The sequence below is a fragment of the Staurois parvus genome, unplaced genomic scaffold, assembly GCF_062004578.1.
Source record: "Staurois parvus isolate SC_StPar_1 unplaced genomic scaffold, SC_StPar_1.0 ptg000618l, whole genome shotgun sequence".
In the NCBI taxonomy this organism is placed as follows: Eukaryota; Metazoa; Chordata; class Amphibia; order Anura; family Ranidae; genus Staurois; species Staurois parvus.
Window position 1 is genome coordinate 450722 of NW_028318414.1, and position 24957 is coordinate 475678.

General features: G+C 41.1%; 1 protein-coding gene across 2 annotated transcripts in view; it reads left to right on the forward strand.

Annotated features, from left to right (window-relative positions):
* The window catches only part of CCDC125 (coiled-coil domain containing 125), a 43038-nt gene that overhangs the window by 11914 nt on the left and 6167 nt on the right, over positions 1 to 24957 (forward strand). For both annotated transcript variants that reach the window (XM_089693211.1, XM_089693212.1), the window contains 7 exons: positions 4363 to 4449; positions 7893 to 7970; positions 14715 to 14800; positions 15869 to 15951; positions 17580 to 17695; positions 21631 to 21735; positions 22622 to 22799. In XM_089693211.1, coding sequence (XP_089549337.1) covers positions 4363 to 4449; positions 7893 to 7970; positions 14715 to 14800; positions 15869 to 15951; positions 17580 to 17695; positions 21631 to 21735; positions 22622 to 22799 — 733 coding nt within the window. The remainder of the gene's footprint in view (positions 1 to 4362; positions 4450 to 7892; positions 7971 to 14714; positions 14801 to 15868; positions 15952 to 17579; positions 17696 to 21630; positions 21736 to 22621; positions 22800 to 24957) is intronic.

The following is a 24957-nucleotide window of genomic DNA, read 5'->3' on the forward strand; positions in this document are numbered from 1 at the left end:
TTAAGAATTTTCACATTTATCAACCATAGATTGTATAACCTTCACAAAGACTAAATGATATACACTGATTTTGGGTTATTTTCACCAAAGAAATGTAGCAGTATACATTTTAGCCTAAATTTATGAAGAAAGATTATTTATATGCAAAATTTTATAACAAACTGTATTTTTGTTTTCCTTTTATATAGCAATAAAGTAAAAAACCCAGTGGTGAATAAATACCACCTAAAGAAAAATTATAAAAATGCATTCGGGTACAGTGTTGCATGACAGTGCTGAAAATTGGCCTGGACAGGAAGGGGGTGAAAGTGCCCGGTATTGAAGTGGTTAATAACCAGTGGATAGCTACGTATACAATGCACCCCTGTACCTCCTTCCCTAGTTCCTCTCTGCTCAGTCACTTGGGCATCATTAGTATGGGACATTACAAAGGACACTGTGGAGGGGAGTGGAGCCTGGAAAACTGGGAGGGACAGCCGGGAACAGCTCAGACTGCTCTGTGAATGTGATGGGAGGAGAGGGGACAACTAGGCCAACTTCACCACATGGAGGAGACTGAGCCAGAGTGGAGCTGGGGGTAACCACCATTGAGGTGTGTGTGGGTGGGCATTGTATGTGGAGCCATCCGCTGGCTGTCAGGGACACCAGCAGGTGCTTGCTCCTTAAGCACTTGACAACCGAGCTATAGCCAAATGATCACTACAGTATGGTTGTCCAGTTCTAGGGGGGGTCATAGAACATCTTTCCAGAATGCACGCCCCTGGTGCTGTCTGTGATTGCCGTGTCCTGTGGACACAGCTGATCACATGACAAGGTTAAAGGCCAATCACAGCGGCCTTTTACCACATAATCAGCTGGGTCCAATGACACAGCAGATCACAAAATAAATACAGCTGCCTGTTATCGGCAGCACATTCTTACACTGTCACAGCGTGCGGAAAGTACTGCCAATAACCAGCAAGTGTCACAGAGGACATCTGCACTGATAACACGAGGGAGGGCGCGTTCTGGGAGGACATCATATGACGTCCTCCCAGAACTGGCCGGCCGCAGTGTAGCGTCATTTGGCTATCTGCAGTCGGCAAGTGGTTAATAAAGAAATATACAGTTGGATGTTATCCTGAGTGCCAGCTATTCCTGTCCTGATCTGCAGGGGTATTGGCAGCTTCCAGGTCTGAGCGCCGGGTGGAGCAGTAAATGAGGGAGGTGGCAGCATCCTTACATCTTCCCCCCCCTCCCCCCAATACTTACCCACGCCCCCAAATACTTGGCCAAAAGCAGTGGCTCTCTCGGCTCTCTCTCCACACTGGAAAGAGAGGCAGCAGAGGGAGCCATTAGTGCCTGCTGCTGTCAATCACAGCCTGCAAGAGAAGAGCGGGGGACGGGCCAAGCCAAGCTAAGTATGTCAATGGACAAACAGAACTCTGCTCGGGATCAAGCCCGCATGTGAGCCCCCATATGGGGGCACTCAGCAGGGAGGAGGAGCTATGAGCACCAGTGGGGGAATCCAGAAGGGGAGGATCGGGGCTGCTCTGTGCAAAACAATAGGGTGTTATGCAAGTTTTACAGTACACCTTGGTCAAAGGCCCCTCCTGTCCTTCTGCTCCTTCACCATCTAATTGCAGGATATTGACAAGGTCAGACCCTTGCTCTGCGCTTTGCTCTTTGTTAAGCAATAGAGCTCTTATTGGTTTATATTGCTCACCCTCCTTCTCCCTTTTACAGTACAGTTGTACCACATTCCTATTAGAGTACTTATGCTAGTTATATGCAAAAACGCATGGAATGAATACATACCTTGACGGAAAAAGTATTTTTTATATCTGCCTGGCATTCAGATTCAAGGGTATTTGAAAACTAGAGTTAGGAAAACACAGAGCCTCTCTGCTTTTCTGAACATTTTATCTTCTTTCTTTGAGAATGTTCTTAGTTTTGTTTAGCCTGCTAATTGATTCTGGATTTTTACCAGTATTTGCTTTTTGAGATATTGACCTGGCATTGCAAGTCCTTCTTAACCAGTTATACAAGTTCCCCAGCCTTAGGACTGTGTACTGCTTAAGTGGAGAGAGAAAATGGATAGAATAAGCAGTGCTTTGTCTGTGGAAAGCTTACATATGCTGGTGCTTTATATAATGACTACTATCTTTCAAAAGAATTGAATTTCATAATTTCACATTGTGAGGTTAAGGGACCTGAAGTGACATACCAAACAAAAATGTAGTGGTTGCTTGTTACTCCACCTAGATTAAAGCTGGTCATAGATTTTAGTAAACAGTTGGGAGTTGCAGATCGTCCAATAAACTGATGAGCATACAATTTAATGTCAATGGGGATAGGAGGGAGAAGAAAAGAGAGGATGCTGCTGGCGCCAATCTATCAGAAACATTATAGCAATCAGGATGTATTTAACCACCTCCCGCCCACCATATAGTCCAATGACGGGCGCAAGGTGGTTCTCTCGTTCTGGGAGGACGTCATATGACTTCCTCCCATTCTCACCGCGCATGCGCGGCTCAGGGAGCGCGCGGCGATCGGCGGTGCGCTGTGTCCCTCGGACACAGAGAATCACCGATCCACGGAAAGAGCCGAAGATGTCGGCTCGGTCATGTGTCCAATCACAGCTGATCACATGTAAACAGGGAAATGCCGGTTATCGGCATTTCTCTCCTCACGAGCTGTCACGCTGACAGAGGAGAGGAGAGCCGGTAATCGGCATTCCGTGGAGGGGACATGTACACTGATCATCAGGGCACTGATCATCAGGGCACTGATAATCAGTGTGCCCTGATGATCAGTGTGGCCCCAGAAGTGCCACCTGTCAGTGTCCATCAGTGCCAGCTGTCAGTGCTGAACAGTGCTACTTGCTAGTTCCCATCAGTGCCACATCAATGCCACATATCAGTGCCTACCAGTGCACATCAATGCCACATCAGTGCCCATCTGAGCTGCCTTTCAGTGTCACCCATCAGTGCCACCTATCAGTGCCATCTATCAGTGCCAGTCAGTGCCGCCTATCAGTGCCATATACAGTCAGGTCCATAAATATTGGGACATCGACACAATTCTAACATTTTTGGCTCTATACACCACCACAATGGATTTGAAATGAAACGAACAAGATGTGCTTTAACTGCAGATTGTCAGCTTTAATTTGAGGTTATTTACATCCAAATCAGGTGAACGGTGTAGGAATTACAACAGTTTGCATATGTGCCTCCCACTTGTTAAGGGACCAAAAGTAATGGGACAATTGGCTTCTCAGCTGTTCCATGGCCAGGTGTGTGTTATTCCCTCATTATCCCAATTACAGTGGTTTTTGGTTTGTTTAAGAAAAAATAAAAAAACCCAGAGGTTATTAAATACCACCAAAATAAAGCTCTATCTGTCACAAAAAAATGATAAAAATTTCATATGGGTACAGTGTTGCACGACCGCGCAATTGTCATTCAAACTGTGACAGCGCTGAGAGCTGGAAATTGGCCTGGGCAGGAAGGGGGTATAAGTGCCCTGTAGGCTAGCGGTTAAAATTTGTCTGTTTCCACTTGACACTGGCCAACCTGTGGTGTATATATAGGAACCCATATAAGCAAAAACAGCTGGAAAGGTTGATCATGATCTCAAGTCTGGGTGTACTATAGTTGTTGGATATGGGTTGCATGTTGCATTCTCAGCTTACATTCAAGTCACCAAATGAGTTGGGTTGTGCCATTTATCTACTAAAAATGGGCCTACTCTATAACATAAAAAAATGCAATTGTTATATCCAGTAACTAAATATGTTTAGTCAACGGTTGTTTCCCCAAGAAAAAAAATAACAATGTCCAGATGAAGCTGTTCGTCCATACATTGTGCTAGTTGACAAGACGTCTGTCAATTTTATGTTCTCCTTGTAGTTCAAACCTAGATTTAGTGTGGCAAAGCATTCTGATGTTTAGGGTTTGTATTAATCTGTAATATCTGACAACAAAATAGATTGTGCTTCTATAAAGCTAAGCAAGGGTGCAACTCTAGAGTTACATTGATGTAGAAGACCTGGTACAGCCCTGCATCAATTTTCAAAACGATATTTCTATCCAACAAATTATTTTAGATACAGTGAACATAGTGACACGCATAGTTTCCCATTTTTTTTTTAGTTCTATTAGATTAGTAGGACTGCCTTTTAATATTAGGATATGAATTCCAGTGAGGGGTGGGGGTTGTAAAATTTATTTTATTTTGGGTCTTATCGATTTAATCAGGATCTCAAAATACAGTCTTAATAAACTTGAAGTTGAGCCAGCTATATCAAACACATTTAATTTCCAGATGATTGCATTTGTTAACGTATCCATATCAAACATGTTTTATTAATTCCTCTAGGAAGTGGATCTGTTAAGAGTTGAACTTGAAGCTTCTCAAAGACAGCTAGATGGAAAGGATGAAGCACTGAGGATTCTGCAGAGCATGGTGAGTTGTATGGGATGCATCATTCCCTGTAAATGCCCAGTAGACCCTGTCAGTCAGTACAGGGAATTCTAGTTTTTCAATAGCTACAGGATATGTTTTTTTTTTTTTTGTGTTTTTTTCATTTTGCTCTATACAGACTTGAAGCAGACTTTCAAAAAAAGTGAAGGTGATGTTTATCCTCCTCCCCACCCCCTCCCTTAACACTTTTTTTATTTTATTTTTACAGGAAGCTGGTATCCTTTTTGACAGGTACCTGCTCCCATTTCCTCTTTTCTTGCCTGGGTGAGAATTATGTCACCTGCCCTTCCTGCAGCCTTCTGGGGCATGGCACATGTCCTAGGAGGCTGCAGGACCAGTCGCCTTGCGCCGCACAATCTTGCACATATAAACAGTGGCAAGCTGGCTGTTATCTCTTTAGTGAATATAGACCAGACAGGTTTTATGCCCCAAATATCCACAGACACTAACCTTCATAGACTATTCTCTCATTTACAGATTAATCATAACAGCTCTGGAATGAGGGTGGTAGTGTCATTGGACATAGAGAAAGCTTTTGACATTTGTTAAATGGATCTCCATGATTTATAGGAACCCTAAGGCAGCTTTAAAATTGGACATTCCATCTCCACATACTTTCAAATAGGTAGAGGGACCAGGCAAGGTTGTCCCCCGCCTCCATCCCTGGTTGCACCTTATGATGGCGCAATTGATGTGCCTTGGAGGTAGGGGATATACTTTTTTTTTTTTTTTTTTTTTTTTTTTGATACGGGAAGGTTTTTGGGATCCTGGATAGGTTCACAATATGCTCAGGACTTAAGGTCAACTGGGCCAAATCCAACATTTTCCCTAAAGATGCTGAGTCTCGGGTGAAGGCTGATCCTGATCTTTCGCTGCGATGGGTTTCCAGTCTAACCTATCTTTGTTTGTGAATGACTGCTAAAGTTTCCAACTATTTAGCTTTAACTTCTCCCGCTACTCACCACTCTGAAACATAAAATTGAAGCATGGAAATATTTACCATTATTTTTGATAGGTAAGGTCAGTCTCTTGAAAATTAACTTTCTGAGTACTTTTTGAGAAATGCACCAGTTTGGGTTCCCTATTTGTAGTTTAAGAAAATGATTTGGGTTATTCAACTCTTTTTTTTGTTGCCTTCGTTTCATCCTAAAATTTGGGATCTGAGCACTTCAAAAACTGTTGGGTCAAGGTGGTTTGACTTTACCCAACCCACACAAATATTATTTGGCTGGACAAATGGTTTTTGCCCGCAGATGGTTGTTGAGGAATGATGGTGATGCTGTTATGGTCTTGTAGGCTGCTCTCATGGGGGTCATACGAAGGCCTATACCTTTTGAAATGTCAGGGTCCTCAGGCAGCGTATCCCCTTACTGGTTCTGTGAGGACAACTCCTAATCTCTAGGATCAATTTAAAACTGTATTACAAAAAGCTAATGTAAGAATTCCCTCCTCCCCACTATGGTTTAACACTCGCGTATCTCAATTTGCTGAGTGACCAGATGTGATGCTTTGGGCAACCAAGTTGGTTAAGCTACTAAAGGATATCATTTCTGTGGGTAAGCTTCTGACCTTTGATGAAGCACTGAAGGCCAAATTTGAATTTCCAAACTATTTTTTTTTTTTTTTAGATATTTGCAACTGCAACATGCCTTTGTGTTTGGTTCTACAGCTCTGGAGACTCAGTCCTCTTGCCTTGAATAATTACTCTGTGTGGATTCTATGTTGAAACCTCTCTCAGAGGTATACAAAGAGTTACCGTATTCCGTGTGCGACCTCCTGCTCTGGATCGTGCAGGGAGTAGTTGACAGATGTTCCAGACCTTCAGGTGGAAGATTAGGATGCTATATGGGACTATCCCTTTACCTTCCTAGTGTCTGCTAGGGACCACTTGATCCATTGTAAAGTTCTCCATAGAATTTACTTTTACACCTGCAAAACTTGCCAGTATTTATACATTGGAGGAGGTAGCCCCTACCAGGGCATATAGTAACCTTGTGACCATAGTACTATTTTATTATAGCAAAGTGGTTACTTTGCATTGGAAAAATAAAGCATTGCTCCTTCCCTAACATTCTGGAAGTGGTGAACCTTTTGTGCTTTCTGTACTTTTGATTGACTGTGTTTTTTATGTATTGTGCTAAAATGTAATAATAGGAAATTTGCAAAAACAAAAAGGCGAAGCTCTTCATTAAAGAGGAAGAATCACCAGAAGGAAAAAAAAAGCTTCTTAAATCCTCCAGGGCTCTCTGTGCACATATCATTTGTCCCCATTAAAAACCAACAGCAGATGTTAAATGGAATTATATTTATTCTCTGTCTTTTCTGGCTGTAACACGCTTCCCCCAAAGCCTAAAAATATGAGTATTCTCACAGAGGGAGTTACAGCCAGAGTCTTGTCCCCTCTCCATTCTGCAGCACCTTGTCTCCTCATTAATCCTGTTCAGTACAATCCAGGCCTGCAGCCTGCTAATCAGGGCACATAGAAGGTGGAATCTGTCAGCTTGTGTTGTGAACGATTGCAGCTGGATGAAAGCACTTTTGCCCAGCCACAAATATTCAAAATCAAGCCAACATTGTCCACTCACCCCATGCCATGAACAACAGGTTCCAGGTTCGGACGTTGTAAACTTAAAGAAGAGAGATGAGATGAGACAGCACAGTGATGTTCCCTTTGCCAGTTTTGTCTCGCTTCATATATGGTTACAGTTTTAAAGGAAAAATTGTGTCTTCTAGTGTTCACTTAGGCTATCTGTTTCAAATTCATTGACTATTTGACTCTGAAAACTCTACAAGCCTGGGAAAAATTACAGGACTTTAAAGTGAATCTGTATCTGATAGGCATAGTACCAGGTTCACTTTACAGAAGGGAAGCCGTATGTACATCGTCTTTGTACTCACCTGCCACCAGACTGCCAAAAAATACTCAGTACTTCAGGGCATGGGGTCACTGTCACTACACTTGGTGCCTGAGTCACCAATCTGCAGACCTGAGAGATGTCACAAGTGGATAGGGGACAGGTATGCATAGTCAGGCTTTGACTTGTTCAGCCCAGTACAAGTTCACTGTAAGAAAGATGGTGCAGGTAAAGCTTTTTCCAACTCCCAAGAAATTGGCTGGTGCTGAAACAAAAACGGAGGCCCCATGACCCACAAATAGCAAAGATGTCTCTCAAGTTCAGATTTCTGTTAAATAATAATAACCATTTGTCAGAAGATCTATAGTCAGGACCTATATAATACTCAGATTACCCATTTACCTGTAAAACCTGGTTCAATTTTCTTGAGAAGGACCTGATAATGTAGGGTATCAGTTTTGAAGAATGCTTGACAGGGAGGGAGGCCTAGTATGGTAATTTTTTTCTTATGATTCAAAGTCCTGACTGTCGCTATACAAAATTTAAATTTGAAATTACAATTTTTTTCAGGCTGTGTTTGATAAGGCAACCGGTCACACCAAGGAAATGCTGCAGAAAGCGGAGGAGCATCGGAGAGCCCTTGAAAAGGTAGGAGTCATGTGTTATTACATTTCATAAATGGAAGATAGCAGTCACAACCATGCCCTGCATTCTCAATCAAATTAATTAATTTGATCACCCGTAAGTCTTCCATAATGACAAAAATATTTGCATGATCTTGTCATCTGTATGAATTGATTTTACTTTCTTAAAACTTCGTGCTCTTATTTAAAATCCTATTGTACATTTGGGTTCTTTCTTCCCTTGATTTTGACACTATTTAGGTTTAATAGTGGTTGGTCACATTCAACTAGAATTGTTCTGTAATGTTAAAGACAATTCATACCTTATCCAAGCCACTTAAATTCAATGAGTGTCAGAAACTTACCCCTGCATTTAAATCCGCACAGGTAGCACAGTTACTTTGGTGCAGTCCCTCTACATTGTGTCAAGGCAGATGTTGATAGTGCAAGAACAGGATGGAAGGTGTGAAAGTTGTGACATAATCCCATCCTAGATGTCAGGAAGTCTGTACCGGTGTCAAACCTTTGATTTTCATGACTGAATGTGTTAAAGGGTAGAGATGTTAAAACTCATTGTATGTGGAAGATAGATGGTGTTAAAGGCCCTTATTTAGGGATGTTGTTCCAGTTTGACATAGATGACCTTTTTCATGCCTCTTGCAAACAGGTATGTTGTCTCTGTCCAAAATGTGCACCTTACAGTCCCCAAATAAATATTGCTTTTTCTTATGATGTAGAAAAAAAGTCTTGACCTGCAAAATGTACCCTCCTACATTGGGACATTTTGTTTGAGATTATTTATTTCAGGTACTTATATAGCGCCGTCCATTTACGCAGTGCTTTACATATATATTGTACATTCACATCAGTCCCTAACCCTCAAGGGGCGTACAATCTAAGGTCCCAATTCACATTCATACATACACATACTAGGGCCACTTTAGACAGGAGCCAATTCACCTATCAGCATGTCTTTGGAGTGTGGGAGGAAACCGGAGTACCCGGAGGAAACCCACGCGGGCACAGGGAGAACATGCAAACTCCAGGCAGGTGGTGCCATGGTTGGGATTCGAACCCACGAAAATAGAACTGCCAGGCGGAAGTGGTAACCATTTAGATTCCTTCTACCCAATGTACAAGTCTTTGCATTCCTCACTACACTACACTGCATAGACAAAGTTACTTTTGTGTTTGGTTGTTGGGTCTTTTGAAAGTTCCAGCTTTTGTCTCAGTGTATTGCTAGTCTTAAAAGACACAGGAATGTGATTTTTGTCCAAGGCCTTTTCCAACATTCCAGCTATATACGAGATGACTATTTTTAATTAAACAAATTTGGTGAGGTAACAAGGATCAAAAAATAAAATGTTTGTAGACATCGATGCAGAAGAACAAGTAGCTATTGTGTAGATATATTGGTATTGCCCTGAACTCGACACAACTGCATAAGGGACAGAGACTTCAGAGTCTGCTTCCCCAGAAGTTCTTCTCTTACCTCCCTGTAATATAGGACAACGCACAATTATTTTTCATTACACACTTGTGTGTATGGAGCCATCTGGCTTAGTTTAGCTTTCTACTCTGGTTGTTGGGAACCAGTTAGATGCCTATTAGGTTAGGTTTCTTAAGATTGGTAATATTAATTCTAGCAAGTTCCAGGAAACTTCTGGACCATGTTGGAAAGTCCAAGAATCATAATTGTCTTAATTGTATTCATTAATTTTCTGGCTGTGAAACCTGACCTCCTGGGTGTCAGTTGGTTATACTTGTCACTGCTTAGTTTCTGTGAATGTTCTTGTAGAAATGATATGCACCTTTTGGCAAAGTGCTACTGTATACTTAATCAGGTGGTTAATTCACATACATAGATTAGTAAATGGTGGAGTATGCAAATAAAATAAGAATACAGTAAAAATAAAGGAACTTTATTTTATTGCATGCTAGGAAACATGCAAACTGTTGGTGCTTTATAACTTTGTAGGGCAGTGTACAGAGGTCAGTAGTATGCAGGGCAGTGTACAGAGGTCAGTAGTATGTAGGGCAGTGTACAGGGGTCAGTAGTATGTAGGGCAGTGTACAGGGGTCGGTAGTATGTAGGGCAGTGTACAGGGGTCAGTAGTATGTAGGGCAGTGTACAGGGGTCGGTAGTATGTAGGGCAGTGTACAGGGGTCGGTAGTATGTAGGGCAGTGTACAGGGGTCGGTAGTATGTAGGGCAGTGTACAGGGGTCGGTAGTATGTAGGGCAGTGTACAGAGGTCAGTAGTATGTAGGGCAGTGTACAGGGTTTGGTAGTATGTAGGGCAGTGTACAGGGGTCGGTAGTATGTAGGGCAGTGTACAGGGGTCGGTAGTATGTAGGGCAGTGTACAGGGTTCGGTAGTATGTAGGGCAGTGTACAGGGGTCGGTAGTATGTAGGACAGTGTACAGGGGTCGGTAGTATGTAGGACAGTGTACAGGGGTCGGTAGTATGTAGGGCAGTGTTCGGTAGTATGTAGGGCAGTGTACAGGGGTCGGTAGTATGTAGGGCAGTGTACAGGGGTCGGTAGTATGTAGGGCAGTGTACAGGGGTCGGTAGTATGTAGGGCAGTGTACAGGGGTCGGTAGTATGTAGGGCAGTGTACAGGGGTCGGTAGTATGTAGGGCAGTGTACAGGGGTCGGTAGTATGTAGGGCAGTGTACAGGGGTCGGTAGTATGTAGGGCAGTGTACAGGGGTCGGTAGTATGTAGGGCAGTGTACAGGGGTCGGTAGTATGTAGGGCAGTGTACAGGGGTCGGTAGTATGTAGGGCAGTGTACAGGGGCTGCCTCTGCAGCCTAGAATTGGCGGAGAATGCACTTACTCCGCTCTGCATCTTTGGGGGAAAGCACTTGGTCGGCAAGGCAGGGAGCTATTTGTGATCTACTGGTCACCTGCCTGCAATCGACCAGTAAACCATTGTCGATGGGTTGCCGACCCCGGTTGTAAAACAACCCATTCAACCTAAAATAGAAATGCAAGGCAAAACATTTATGTATATACAAAAAAAACCTGGAAATATCTTTTTTTCACTTTTGTTTTTATAAGTGATCACATATTCTCTGTTCTCTGCTGCACAGGGGGCTTGGAGAGGTGGGGGTGGAGAAACAGCAGGGGGGTGTGTCAGCACAAGTTGGGAGATTCTTGGAGGACAGGCAGGCTGGGATCCCAGCACAGCCAGAAAACTGACCTGGCTGAGTTGGATGTGCTATCATGCCTAGTGTGGTCAGTTTGAAATAGGAAAGCAGGGGACTGGCAGGAACACCAGAGATTTCACATAAATCAATACAAAGAGAACATGTCACTTTTTAACACAAACCCATGGTACGACAGATACATATCAGGTATATGACATACTGTCTCTGATGGCTTTCTTGTTCAAGTGCACACCCTTCAGGGATCATACAAGGATCCATTTGTTTGATATGGAAGAAGTAATGTGATTTGCTAGTTTCTACAGCCCTGTTTGCTAGTGAATATAAGAGCTAGTTTCTGCTTAATAGTACAGGCATTATGTAGTAAAGGGCAGTTCTCTGACATGAACCTATATCATCGACTTATGAGCGAATTTTCTTTTGTAGAAAGCTATACTTTTATTCATTAACTCCCATTGCTGGCAAAGCATACCTTGCTGAGTTTGATCCATCACTTAATGTTTGCTGATAGATTAGTGATATCTAAAAATAACCGGCACTTCCCACTTCTCCCTTTTAGGCAGTGAAGGAGAGATTGATCAACATGTTTCGAATCGCTGATGTGACTTCCAGGACAGGGAATGATCATCTCAGGGTCTGATTACTTGTATTCAAATGATCAGATGTTTCATGTATAGTCAGCTGCTGTTTTAGGCTACAACACTTTGCAATACCAGCCTATACATGTGTGCAGAAAGCCTTTGCTTTACTGTGCGATATACTACTTTGAAAAAAAAGGCAACAAAGTTTAGTAGCCTTCCATCTTGCAGGATACCAACCCTGTTGCAGTCATGCCAGGAATTGAAATCACAAGATGGATGGAGGATAAAAATAGGATAACATAGGCCATGATCCCTAGCATTTGATCCCTGATCCCTATTTATGTATTTCAGGTACTTTTTATAGCACCATCAATTTCCACAGCACTGTACATATATATTGTACTTCCATATCAGTCCCTAACCCTCAAGGAGCGTACAATGTTAATTCCCTAACTCACATTCATACATACACATACTAGGGACAATTTAGACAGGATCCAATTCACCTACCAGCATGTCTTTGGAGTGTGGGAGGAAACCGGAGTATCCCGGAGGAAACCCACGCAGGCACAGGGAGATCATGCAAACTCCAGGCAGGTGGTGCCGTGGTTGGGATTCGAACCAACGACCCTAGTGCTGCCAGGCAGAAGTGCTAACCATTTAGCCACTGTGCTGCCCACCTATAACTTTGAGTGCTACATCTTTTTCTTTTTTACACAATTGATTGGTGTGCGCGAAGAAAAATATTATTTTAAAGTATCAAAATTACTCTCAGCTTTGGCAAACCTGGATATCCCATTTCTTGTCTTTGTGCTTTGACGAGTCACTCCTAGAACCCTGATTATTGTGGTCTTGCCCCACCATGTGCTATGTTACACGTTTACTGTATGCAGCTACTCCCCTGGGATCCCTCTCCTATATCTCCCCTACCTTCCCCTCCCTCCCAGTCCAAATTTTATTTACCTAGCACTTTGTCATTGTTGTTCTTCACAGCTGTAGTGGATGTCAGTTTTGAAATTGTTTCTAATTTTTAGGGACTCTTTAATGACTGGCATAGTACCACTGGGTTGGTGTAAGGCCAATGTGATGCCAATATTTAAAAAGGGGTCAACATCTTTGCCAAGTAATTATAGACCTGTTAGTTTAACTTCTATAGTTGGGAAGATACTGGAGAGTTTAATAAAAGACCACATAGATGAGTTCTTGCTGGAAAAAATATTTTAACCAACAGACAGCATGGATTCATGAAGACAGAAGTTGTGAAACAAATCTGATTTCTTTTTATGAGGAGGTGAGCAAAATCTTGGACAGAGGGGTGGCGGTGGACGTGGTATACTTGGATTTTGCAAAAGCCCTTGACACAGTTTCCCACACACAGCTAATGTGTAAGGTAAAGTCTACAGGCTTGGAAAAATCCATATGTAAATGGATAGAAAACTGGCTAAAAGATCGTATTCAGAGATTAGTAGTTAATGATTCATACTCTGAATGGTCTGGAGTCATCAGTGGTGTACCCCAGGGTTCAGTGTTGGGGCCCTTACTTTTTAATATATTTATAAACAATATAGGATCTGAGATTAAAAATCCCATTTCAGTCTTTGCAGATGACACCAAGCTGTGCAGTGGAATGATGTCCTTACAGGATGTCTTCAACTTACAAGCCGACCTCAATGCACTGTTTAATTGGGCAACTATGTGGCAAATGAGGTTTAATGTTGATAAATGTAAGGTTATGCACTTGGGGGCTAAGAATATGCATGCATCATACATACTAGGGGGGTACAACTGGGGGAATAAATGGTGGAGAAGGATCCAGGAGTTCTGGTAGATCCCAAGCTTAATAATGGCATGCAATGCCAAGCTGCAGCTTCTAAAGTGAGCAAAATCCTCTCTTGTATTAAAAGAGGTATAGACTCCAGAGAGAGATATCATATTACCCCTGTACAAATCATTAGTAAGACCTCAGCTGGAATATGCAGTTCAGTTTTGGGCACCAATTCACAAAAAGAACATTGGGGAACTGGAGAAAGTACAGAGAAGGGCAACCAAACTGATAAGAGGCATGGAGGAGATCAGATATGAGGAAAGATTAGAGGAACTAAATTTATTCTCCGTTGAGAAGAGGAGATTAAGGGGGGATATGATCAACATGTATAAATACATCAGTGGTTTATATAGTGAACTAGGTGTAGAGCTATTCACCCTAAGGTCATCACAGAGGACAAGGGGGAACTCTTTACGTCTGGAGGAAAAGAGATTGAATCTCAAAACACGGAAAGGTTTCTTCACAGTGAGAGCTGTGAAAATGTGGAATAGACTCCCTCAAGAGTTGGTTCTGGCCAGCTCAGTGGATTGCTTCAAAAAAGGCCTGAATTGTTTCTTAGATACACAGAATATAACTGGATACTAACATTTATAGGTAAAGTTGATCCAGGGAATATCCAATTGCCTCTCGGGAGATCCGTAAGGAATTTTTTTCCCAGCAGGAGCAAATTGGATCATGCTTTGCTGGGTTTTTTTTTGCCTTCCTCTGAATAAACTGTGGGTATAGGATTATAACTTTTTTTTTCTCTATGGTTGAACTGGATGGACTTTTGTCTTTTTTCAGCCAGACTAACTATGTAATTACAGGTGCCCAGATGTTTCTCCATTATGTTTATATTACCTCTCTCTTGTGCATATGATTGTTGGTGCCTACTGACTGTGTCTTTAAAACTACTGATGTTATCCACATTCTTCTTTTATACTTATCATCTCTGTGCTCAAGAAAATCTTTGAAAATAAATCCTAAGATGCAGCATCTGGCACTCATGCACATAGATCTTTAGGTTTACTGTTCTTTGATAAGGATGCAATGAAGGAAACATCAGACAGATCATATAAGGTTTGATATTGGGCTTATCAACACAGAAAACACATACAATCTATTATACTATGATGTTTCACACGACCTCACTGTTTAAACATGGTGCTGACACTGTTAATCTGTACTAATGCTTGTGCCTTGTGTGCATTTGCAGGAGATAAATGTGTTACGGTGGGAAATGGAGTTTGACCAGGGGAGGCTGAAAAACCTGGAGGAGTCCTGGAAAGAGAAATATGAACGGTAGGTCTATTTATAGGGTTCAGTGATTCTGCAAGATAAATTAAAACTTCACCATCTACTTGGATCCACTTTAAAGTAGTACTATAAGCAAAACTTTTTTTTTTCTCATTTTGGATAAAGTAGGGGAGGGTTATAACCCCCGTCAGTTTATTTTTACCATTTGTTTCCCATTATGGAGATTTTCCTTCACTTCCTGTCCCATAGCCAAAACAGGAAGTGAGAGAAAACCCCTAAAAATTAATTAAGTTCCATGGGGACCTCAGGTCACCAGATCTAGCATCCTCATTGGAAGATTTCCCTTCTCTTACTTTTCTGGAGACAACCCAAAATGTTGGATTTTCTTTTTACTTTCAGTTTCATTGATATTGTTAAACAGGACAAATAGAGAGGGTGAATCTCCTTAATGGGTGTCATTGGGAGTAATAGTGCCTCATTGTTGGTATCAATGGGAGGAATAGTGCTGCATCATTTGTGTCAGTGGAAGGAATAGTGCCCCATCATTGGTCTAAGTGGGTGGAATAGTGCCCCATCATTGGTCTAAGTGGGTGGAATAGTGCTCCATCATTGGTGTAAGTGATTGGAATAGTACCCCATCATTGGTGTAAGTGGGTGGAATAATGCCCCATCATTGGTGTAAGTGGGTGGAATAATGCCCCATCATTGGTGTAAGTGGGTGGAATAGTGCCCCATCATTGGTGTAAGTGGGTGGAATAGTGCCCCATCATTGGTGTAAGTGATTGGAATAGTGCCCCATCATTGGTGTAAGTGGGTGGAATAATGCCCCATCATTGGTGTAAGTGGGTGGAATAGTGCCCCATCATTGGTGTAAGTGGGTGGAATAGTGCCCCATCATTGGTGTAAGTGGGTGGAATAGTGCCCCATCATTGGTGTAAGTGGGTGGAATAGTCCCCCATCATTGGTGTAAGTGGGTGGAATGGTGTTCCAATAGGGGGAATATTGCTTCAAGTGCTGGATAAAATCAAGCAGTTTGGAGACCACTGCTATAGAATATTCCATATAAAATTATTTTGCAAAAGAACATCAACTGATTTTGATGTCACCTTTCAGCGTCCATTGTGAAAATACAGCTTTGAAAGAGAGCCTGGAGTTGCGGACCAATGAAGTAAAAACCCTAAAAGCTGAAAACACAAGTAAGATTATTTTGTGATTGCTCTCCATTAACTAGTTACGTGGTATCTTTGACCTGTAATGGAAGTCATATTCATATTATTTTGCATTATGCAGCATGATGCTGCCAGAAGGTGCCTAATGCACTTCAAAATTACATTACCACAATAGTACACCATTGTCTTCATTATCCTTTATATTTGTCTTTTTCTACATACTTTTCATACAGCATGCCCAGCAAGCGCACTAATGCAGTGAATAGCTGTTCCAAACAAACTATTTAAAGGGACATTAAATGTGGAGTTTGGCTTTAATGACATTCTGATGACCAGATCATTCTATACTGTAGGAAAAGCAGAAGTGGGAAAAGTAAAGCAAAAAAGTGGAGTTGTTGACCTTGGCAACAAGGGATATTTTCAAGTGCAAATTAAAGAATGAGATATAGGCAGCAGCCCTATTTCCTTTTGTTTGTCTTCATGAATCAACCCCGCAGTGTTAAAGAACGTACAGGGCTCATGCTTGTTGCAATTGTACATTAATGATCATGTTTAGTAACGCAGTTTTCACAAACGTTAATCTGATGGACAGAACCCATGTTGATGGCACACCTTGTAGTTTCTATGCTCATTCTGGTGGCTGTATATTTAGGGCTCATGTACACTGCTGCTGATAAACTCATGTTCAGGAGCTTTTCTGTGTTTTTTTCAGCAGCCCCTGAACTCTCCCTAATGTTTTCCTATGTGTCCATGTACAAATCATCATTTACAGGCAGTTGAGTTTAGTAGTTTTTTCAAATGCAGCAAACTTGCTTCAGGAGTAGATTTTATCAGCGTTCGTGACATCGTGATTGATGTTGGATCTACTTCGGGGGACATTCTTTTATTAAAGGACTTGTCAAAGAATGACTCCTGTCTTTTCTTTCACACTACAGCTTTTTTTTGTGAATGGGTAGCTGTAGCATGTACCCCATACTCATTCACGTGGGGGGGGGCGGGGAAAGCTGCTGGCCCATTTGAATTAAGGATCCAGGGTGATCCTGCAAGCCTGCTGGCCCCTAGGGGTCACTGAGAGGAGGTGAGGAGGAAATCTAGCCACCGTTAGGAGAGGATTTTGGCACCAATCACCTATTGATTATCACGACATATTGCATGAATATATATATCACATGATGGACATTGTTTTCAATTGATTTTTAGAAAGATTGGACAAACGTTTTTTGCACTTTTTTTGGCACTACAGCACTTTTTATCTTTATATAGGCTGTGATACAACCTGGTCACCATTATTCCATTTATAAGCACGTATCTTATTTATTGAGACACTAGATTTATTTAGAGTGTGATCACTTGAGTTTTATAGGATACACAGTTATTTATTATTATTAATTTATTTATTATTATTCTTTGATATTTGTGGAGATTTTTTAGATTGCATTTTATGAATTGGGCACTTATTTATTTTGATATAAACATATTTATTTACTTATTTATTTATTTTGAGCGCCACACTATTTATTTATTTATGAAATAAACATGATATACCAGTGAATTGCATTTTCCCTTCTAGAAATTTTGCCCATGCAGTACTTACCAGCTAACCTGAATCTGACTTGTTAACTTCTTTTCCATTTCTTTCTATCTCCCCTCTTCAGTTATAAGTCAGCAATGTCAGGAGCTGCTTGCAATGCTCGATGTGAAACAGCAGAAAATGTTCCAGGACAATATGTCTCTTGATAAAAGTGGTCTGGCAGAGGTAACTGCACTTGAAGTAAGTCTTCTGTTATGAATATATTTTTTTACTCACTTGTGTCTGTAGTCATGATCACAGCATTGACATCACTTTCCCATGCATATGTGAATCATTTATTTTTGGAAGCAGACATTTTATCAAGGTAGGTACAGAGTGAATCAGGATGATTTTTCAGTACAAATGTTACCATGGATTTTTAGCCAAGACTTTTTAGTTTTTGATAGAATAGTGAAGAGTTAGAAACGCTTGTCAGATTTTTATTGCTGTTTGTGCTCCTGTTAGGGAGATTTCCCCACACGTCCTATCAGGAAATACAACAGGAAGTGAGATAAAATCTCCCAAAGTGAGGGGCACCAAACTTGGTAGTTTTCACCAAAACAGGTGTCCACATTAGGAGATTTCACCTTATCCTTCCTACCCGTGATGCCTATCAAGATTTTGTTTCAATTTTGCTTGCTGTCCCAATGACATACATTGCCCGTACTGGAAATGAGGGACAAAATTGCCAATAACAAAGAAACAATAATAACAACACCTACTTGACCCATGACTAGAAAAGTTGGCTGAAATTTCTCTTAAACTGCAACATTTTTTTTCCATTGAACTTCTAACTTTTTTTTTTTTTTTACCTGCCCACGCTCCGATGTATACATGCTTTAACCACTTCCATACCGGGCACTTTTACCCCCTTCCTGCCCATGCCATTTTTCAGGTTTCAGCGCTCTCACACTATGAATGACAATTGCGCGGTCATACAACATTGTACCCAAACTAAAATTTTATCATTTTCTTCACACAACTACAGCTTTCTTTTGGTGGTATTTAATCACCGCTGGGGTTTTTATTTTTTGCTAAATTAACAAAAAAATACCGAAACTTTTGAAAAAAAAACATGTTTTTCTTTGTTTCTGTTATAAAAGTTTGCAAATAAATAATTGTTCTTCATAAGTTTAGGCCAAGATGTATTCTGCTACATGTCTTTGGTGAAAATAACCCAAATTAGGATGTATTTTTTAGTTTGTAGGAAAGTTATAGAGTTCACAAACTATGGTATAGATCTGAATATTGATCAATCCTGAAGTACTGACAGCCAATCTAATTTCTTGATGTCCAAGAATGTCAGAACAGTACAGATATCCCCCAAATTACCCCTTTTTGCAAAGTAGACAGTCCGACGTACTTCATAAGAGGAATGGCAAGTTTTTTGAAGTTGTATTTTTTTTGTCATTTTTCGGAAGATGAAAAAAATGAAAAAAAGTATTTTCACTATTTTTTTTTACATACTGTCACCAGTCCAGTACAGCGTCATCACATAACTGGCATGGCGGTGATCAGGGACACTGACTGGTGACAGTATGAAAAAAAAATATATATATATATTTTTTTTTTTTTTGTATTACTTTTTTTCTTTTTTTTTTAAGATTTCTTTTTCATGTTTCACTATGACCAAAGTAGTACAATGTTACCATAGTAACATTGTACTACTTTGGGGAAGTGATCAGTATTTTTTTTTTACACAATTTGCTTATAGTAAAGAATTACTTTGCTATAAGCAAGCATTTACCTGAATGACATCGATTCATTCAGGGTTTTTTTTTTGTTTTTTTTTTTTGTGCTTAGCTGTGATTTGGCCACAGCTAATCACATGACATGTGCATGTGATCGCTGTGACCATTCACAGCTAGACACTAGTATACAATGGATGGCATGAATGAAGCCATCCATTGTATACAACTGTCATGTGACCTGCTGTGATTGGTCACAGCAGATCACATGGTACCGGCAACGGGGGCCGGTAATCAGATCTGTCATCGGTCGTGTCCGAGGTACACGGGCGGTGACAAATCGCGCTGCTGCACGGCTTTGCAAGCGCGCAAACTGCGCATGCCCGGGAGTACGCCATATGGCATCCACCCGGAAACCTAAAGCATTTTTCCGGCCACCAAACGACTATTGGCCGGGCGGCTAATGGTTAATATTTCCCACATGTATCAGGTGTTTAGCAGTGATTTTTCACTTCTTACCTAAGATTTTGTCCACGAAGTAAGAAGTCATTCACATCAAAAGCTGCTACCTGACTAAACCTGTTTCAGCCTGTCATTCACCCTTGGTTCACACTATTGCAGGCTGTGCTGCCCTTGTTTGCTTGAGCACAGCAGCCCATTCATTTGACTGGGATGTTGTGCTTGCGTTTTCCACAGAAAAAAGGTGCATGCACCTTTTTGAAAACGAGGCCGCAGGGAAACCACATGTTTTTTTTGACCATGCGGTTCCCACACCTGCAATCGTGCTGTAAGTTGAAATGGGTACGGGTGCCATTCAGAATGAATAGCAGCCTGCATGTCTTGTAAGGGGAGCGCAATTTTGGCTGCGGGTGCGGGAACAGATGGTATTTCCACACCCGCAACCAGCCTGCAGCCTGTGGGCTAGTTGTGAACTTAGCCTAAACACAAGATCAACAATGTAATACCATGTTTTTCAAGTTACCCATCTTTAGATATGGTGGCTGCATTAATTTTTTTTCCAGCCTTTTTTTCTATAATTTCACCATGTGATTCCTTCTAGTAACACACTTCATGTCCTAGGGCAGGGGTGTCAAACTCCATTTCATTGCGGGCCATAACAGCATTATGGTTGCCCTCAAAGGGCCGATTGTATCTGTAAGACTAGATGTCCAAAGCACCCCACCCCCCATTACACTAGATGTCAAGATTTCCACACCCTCCCTAACATCACCTTGCACCCCCTTTGGGGGCAGAGCTGGAAAACAAAGTACAGGGTCTGGAGGAGGACCAGAGAAGGAGTGGAGTCAGTTACCAGAGTCTGCTGAATGCTGAGACCAGGGGAGACAGAGATGAAGGGGTGCTGCAGCTGCACTGAGAGGTGCAGGATTTGTCAGAGGAGTTCTATTCTCTTCTCTGCTGCCGACTGCTGAGGCAAGATGGGGAGGAGACAAGGGGGTACCTGCAGGAAAGGTGCAAGGGCCACATGAAATGGCCTGGAGGGCCGGATCTGGCCCGCGGGCCTTCTGTTTGACACCTGTGTCCTAGGGTGATATTACTTACTGTACTTTTCTATAAAAAAGTGTTGTCAGTCTAGGACATAGTGTAAAGCATTAAGGCTACAGAATACTTCTGGTCTTATCTCAATAACTTGGTGGGGTGGTGCTCTGTAGTCAGTGGCTAAACGGGGCAAGATTGAGAGCACAGGAACTTAATAGCCCGTTTGATAGTTATTAAACTGATATAACAAAATACATTTAACGGCATTTTCAACAGTCCAAAAGAGAGCAAGAAGTTGGATTTACCTCCTTCATTAAAATTTACAGCAGTGATGAATTATTTTACATTATCTTTCTTAAAGGGAGAGAAAAGCATATTCAGTACATATTCAGTTCTCTCCTACACATGCACAATTCCCCATGTTTTGTCTCCTTCAAAGTACAGAAATATACCTCATAAAGCGAAGCTAAAATTAAAAACAAAAGAAATAAGCACAAGGGACATAACTGACAGTCAGTAGAATGTGTCCCTTGTGCTGATGTCTCTATTTAGTTTAAATCCTCCTCCCTCCATGCCCCCTCCCACCCCTGCCACCTTATTCTTTTGGTGCAGCAGGGGTTTATACAGCTAATGGGCTGTTACAAGCTCTCATAAAACCAGCCTGAGTATGCCCACCTTTTCCGCCCAGCTGCTCCATTCATAGAAGTCGTACTACAGCTTCTATGAATGACATAGAATCTCTGAATGGAGGGGATGGAGCGATCAATCATCTTTCCATCCTCCATTCAGAGATCCTCTTTTCTTACATCTGTACACTGAGATGGTATTTTCATATACAACAAAAAGGTCTTCTTTGAAATGGCAGACATGTTGGAGAACACTATCTAATTGTTTTTGTGAAACGCATTGTACAAATGTTTTGTATTAATATAAGTTGAACATATTTTGTAGCTTGCTGTGCTTGGTGCTTGTACATGTGCTACTGGAGGAGAACCCTGCTCATGTGCAAAGATGTCAGCTGCAACACGTAAACAGTTGCTTCAGCTCCGTCAGGATGTAAGTCTACATTTAGCCTATTACTGTGTATTTTTATACAGTTTGTGTGATTTTATTTAGAAGTATTTCTTGCCAGCCATGTATTTCTCAAAATAGGTACAATGCCTTATAAATGCACCTCCATATGTTAAGAACTCCATCTAAAAAAATCATTTTTGCCCAGCCTTTGGAGACCTCATGAGTTATTATGAGCCTATGGAGAGATTTGTTTATTCGTAATTTTGAAACATACGTATAATATGACATTTTAGATATAAGTAAACTACATTATTACTTGTAAACGGAAACACCTGTATTTAGGAAGAGACAGTTAAACAGAACCTGCTGATCTTGCAATGAGTTCTAAATCCTTTAGGCTGTTTTCACACTTATCGCTTTTTCTTCCAATGTTGTGTTAAAAAAAAGTCCTTGCCGCATTTTAGTGCAGGGTTGGTGCAGTTTTGGTGCAAAAAAAGCACCCCCCCCATTTAAATCAACGGAAAGGCAGCAAACGCATCTAAAATGCAGCCACGTTGCGTTTTTGGGTCACATGCGTTTTTTCTGCGGATCAGTGTAAAGTAGCCTTTATATAGGTGATTAATGAGGGTTAGTTGTGTAGACTACATAGAAGCATCATAGTAGTTCCAGAAACTGTTTGCAGGTGGTGATTGAGAGCAATTCCAGCAACTCGATCTGTTACACACTTTAGACATTTGTGATTACACACTATTTGCACAGCTGATTATGGATTGTTACACCTTTTCATTCATCTACATGTTGTTAATTATAACACTTGCACTCCATGCCAGCAATATCATTTAGGTCAAAAAATGTGGGTAATGTAATAGTTTATTATAAAATACATAATACATTTGTTGTATCTGAATTGAAAACTCTGGTTTTGCAGTATGAAGTTGAGAAGAAGAGTAAAGAAGAAGCTTATGTAATGGCTGATGCATTTCGCATTGCGTTTGAGCAGCAGTTGAAGCGCAGGAATAATGAGAATCTACCTCTGAGTGACATAGAGAAGCTCTGTAAGAAGGGGAGTAAGAGAATAAACCGCTGGAGACATCTTAAAGAGAATGGTAATAGCAGTCTTGTACAGAATACTCAGTTTATCAACTATTTTATATATTATATGTGTAGCCTTTCTCCCACTGGGATAGAAGCAAAATGTGTGTATTGTTGACCTTAATCTCAATAAAATAAGTGCAGCGCTAAAACAAGGTAAAATATGTTAATAGATGCGTATATAAATAAATATAAAGTGCGAGATGATCATCACCATCATATAGAAATAAATATAAAGTGCAAGGTGATCATCATCACATAATGACAGTATTGGTGGTAAATTGTCCAACATATAAAACGTGAAGATCTCTTTAGATCACAACCAACATGTATGGAAAACTAATCCAGGGGTGACAGATGATGTGTTTGAATAAGCAAAATGCGCACTCACCAGAAGTGCGCTTTAAACACGCATTTGAGATTAATCCTGTCTCATCAGGTATAATCAGGTCATCTGCTCCCAGGTCAGGCCAGGTTCCTATACACCTCTGGGTCCTTGAACAGGTGTCACAGCGTCTGGTCACATCTGTATTAGACTCTCTGGGTCTCTTGATAGGTATCACCGCGTTGTCACCTCTATGATAGGCTCTGTGAATGACGGCACTCACAGAGAGAGCCCAATAAAGGATTCCACATAGCGTGATACTGCATAAAGGGGTTACTTTATTCCACAAAATAGGTGTATAATAATAAAGAAAGGACACCGACCATAAGTATTTCAGGATGGCCACCAGAGGAGTGTCACCAAAGACTTGAATGGGAGGCGTTGAAAGGCTTCCACTACTCCTGACTGGACATGAGGCTTCAATTTTGAAACGACGTGACACTAACACTTCACATTTTGCTAATGGGAACAGTGCTATGTGCTGCCCATAGTATCATTAGAGTGTCCATAGTATTAGAGGAGTGTTAAAAATGCCCCTCAAATGCCTGCTTTTAAAGCTAGTGTGAGCCTTACAGTGTCACAGTTTTATTAAATAGTTGTATTGAATATGTACAAAGAGAGATCACACAAATACTTATAAGTATAACATTTATTAAAAGTAATGACCGATACAGATAAATAAAAATATAACAATAATACCTAACTAAAGATGCTGTTTCTGCCACAGAGTCCCATCTGCGTATGCAGCGTGGCACCAGTGATTACAGACGCATGCATGATTGGAAGTTCTAAGTCTAAGACAAAACTAAATTTTTCTGGCGTAGCTGTTTGTTATATACAGGACTTGTATGTAGGGAATGTCCAGCCCCCCACTACAAACCACATGATGATCTTCTAAGAAAGATAGCACATTCCTGAAAGGAGGTTAGTGGTCTGGCTTGGCTTGTCCAAATAGTCAGTTTACAGTACTTTGTCCTTGTATAGCCCTTTATCCAAGGATTTGAGGCATTCTTAAACATTAGTGAGCCACAGTATTAATAAAGAAATACAGTTGTGCTCACAAGTTTACATACCCTGGCAGAAATTGTGAAATTTTGGCATTGATATTGAAAATATGACTGATCATGCCAAAAAATGCTCTTTTATTGAAGGATAGTGATCATATGAAGCCATTTATTATTAAATAGTTGTTTGGCTCTTTTTTAAATCATAATGATAACAGAAATCGCCCAAATGGCCCGGATCAAAAGTTTACATACCCTGGAATATTTGACCTTGGTACAGACACACAAGGGTTAAAATGCCAATTAGAGGTTAATGTCCCACATCTGTTGCTTTTTAAATTGCAATTAGTGTCAGTGTATAAATAGTCAATGAGTTTGTTAGCTTTTACGTGGAAGTACTGACTAGGCTAGATACTGAGCCATGGGGATCAGAAAAGAACTGTCAAAAGTCTTGCATAACAAGGTAATGGAAATTTATGAAGATGGAAAAGGACATAAAAAGATGTCCAAAGCCTTGAATATGCCAATCCGTACTGTTAAATCGCCTATTAAAAAGTGGAAAGTTTAGGGATCTCTTGATACCAAGCTAAAGTCAGGTATCTAGCCTTACAAACTCTATCACCAGCATGAGACTGCAGGCTTGGCTGGTTTAAATTAGGTTTGGTCTCCACCCAGAGACTGGGTACATCAATTACCTTGCAGGTGGGCTGGTGGACAGGGAGAATGCATCACAGCCAAAACCAGGGTGCTGGAATGAGACCAGCAGCTGTCATGGAACAGGAG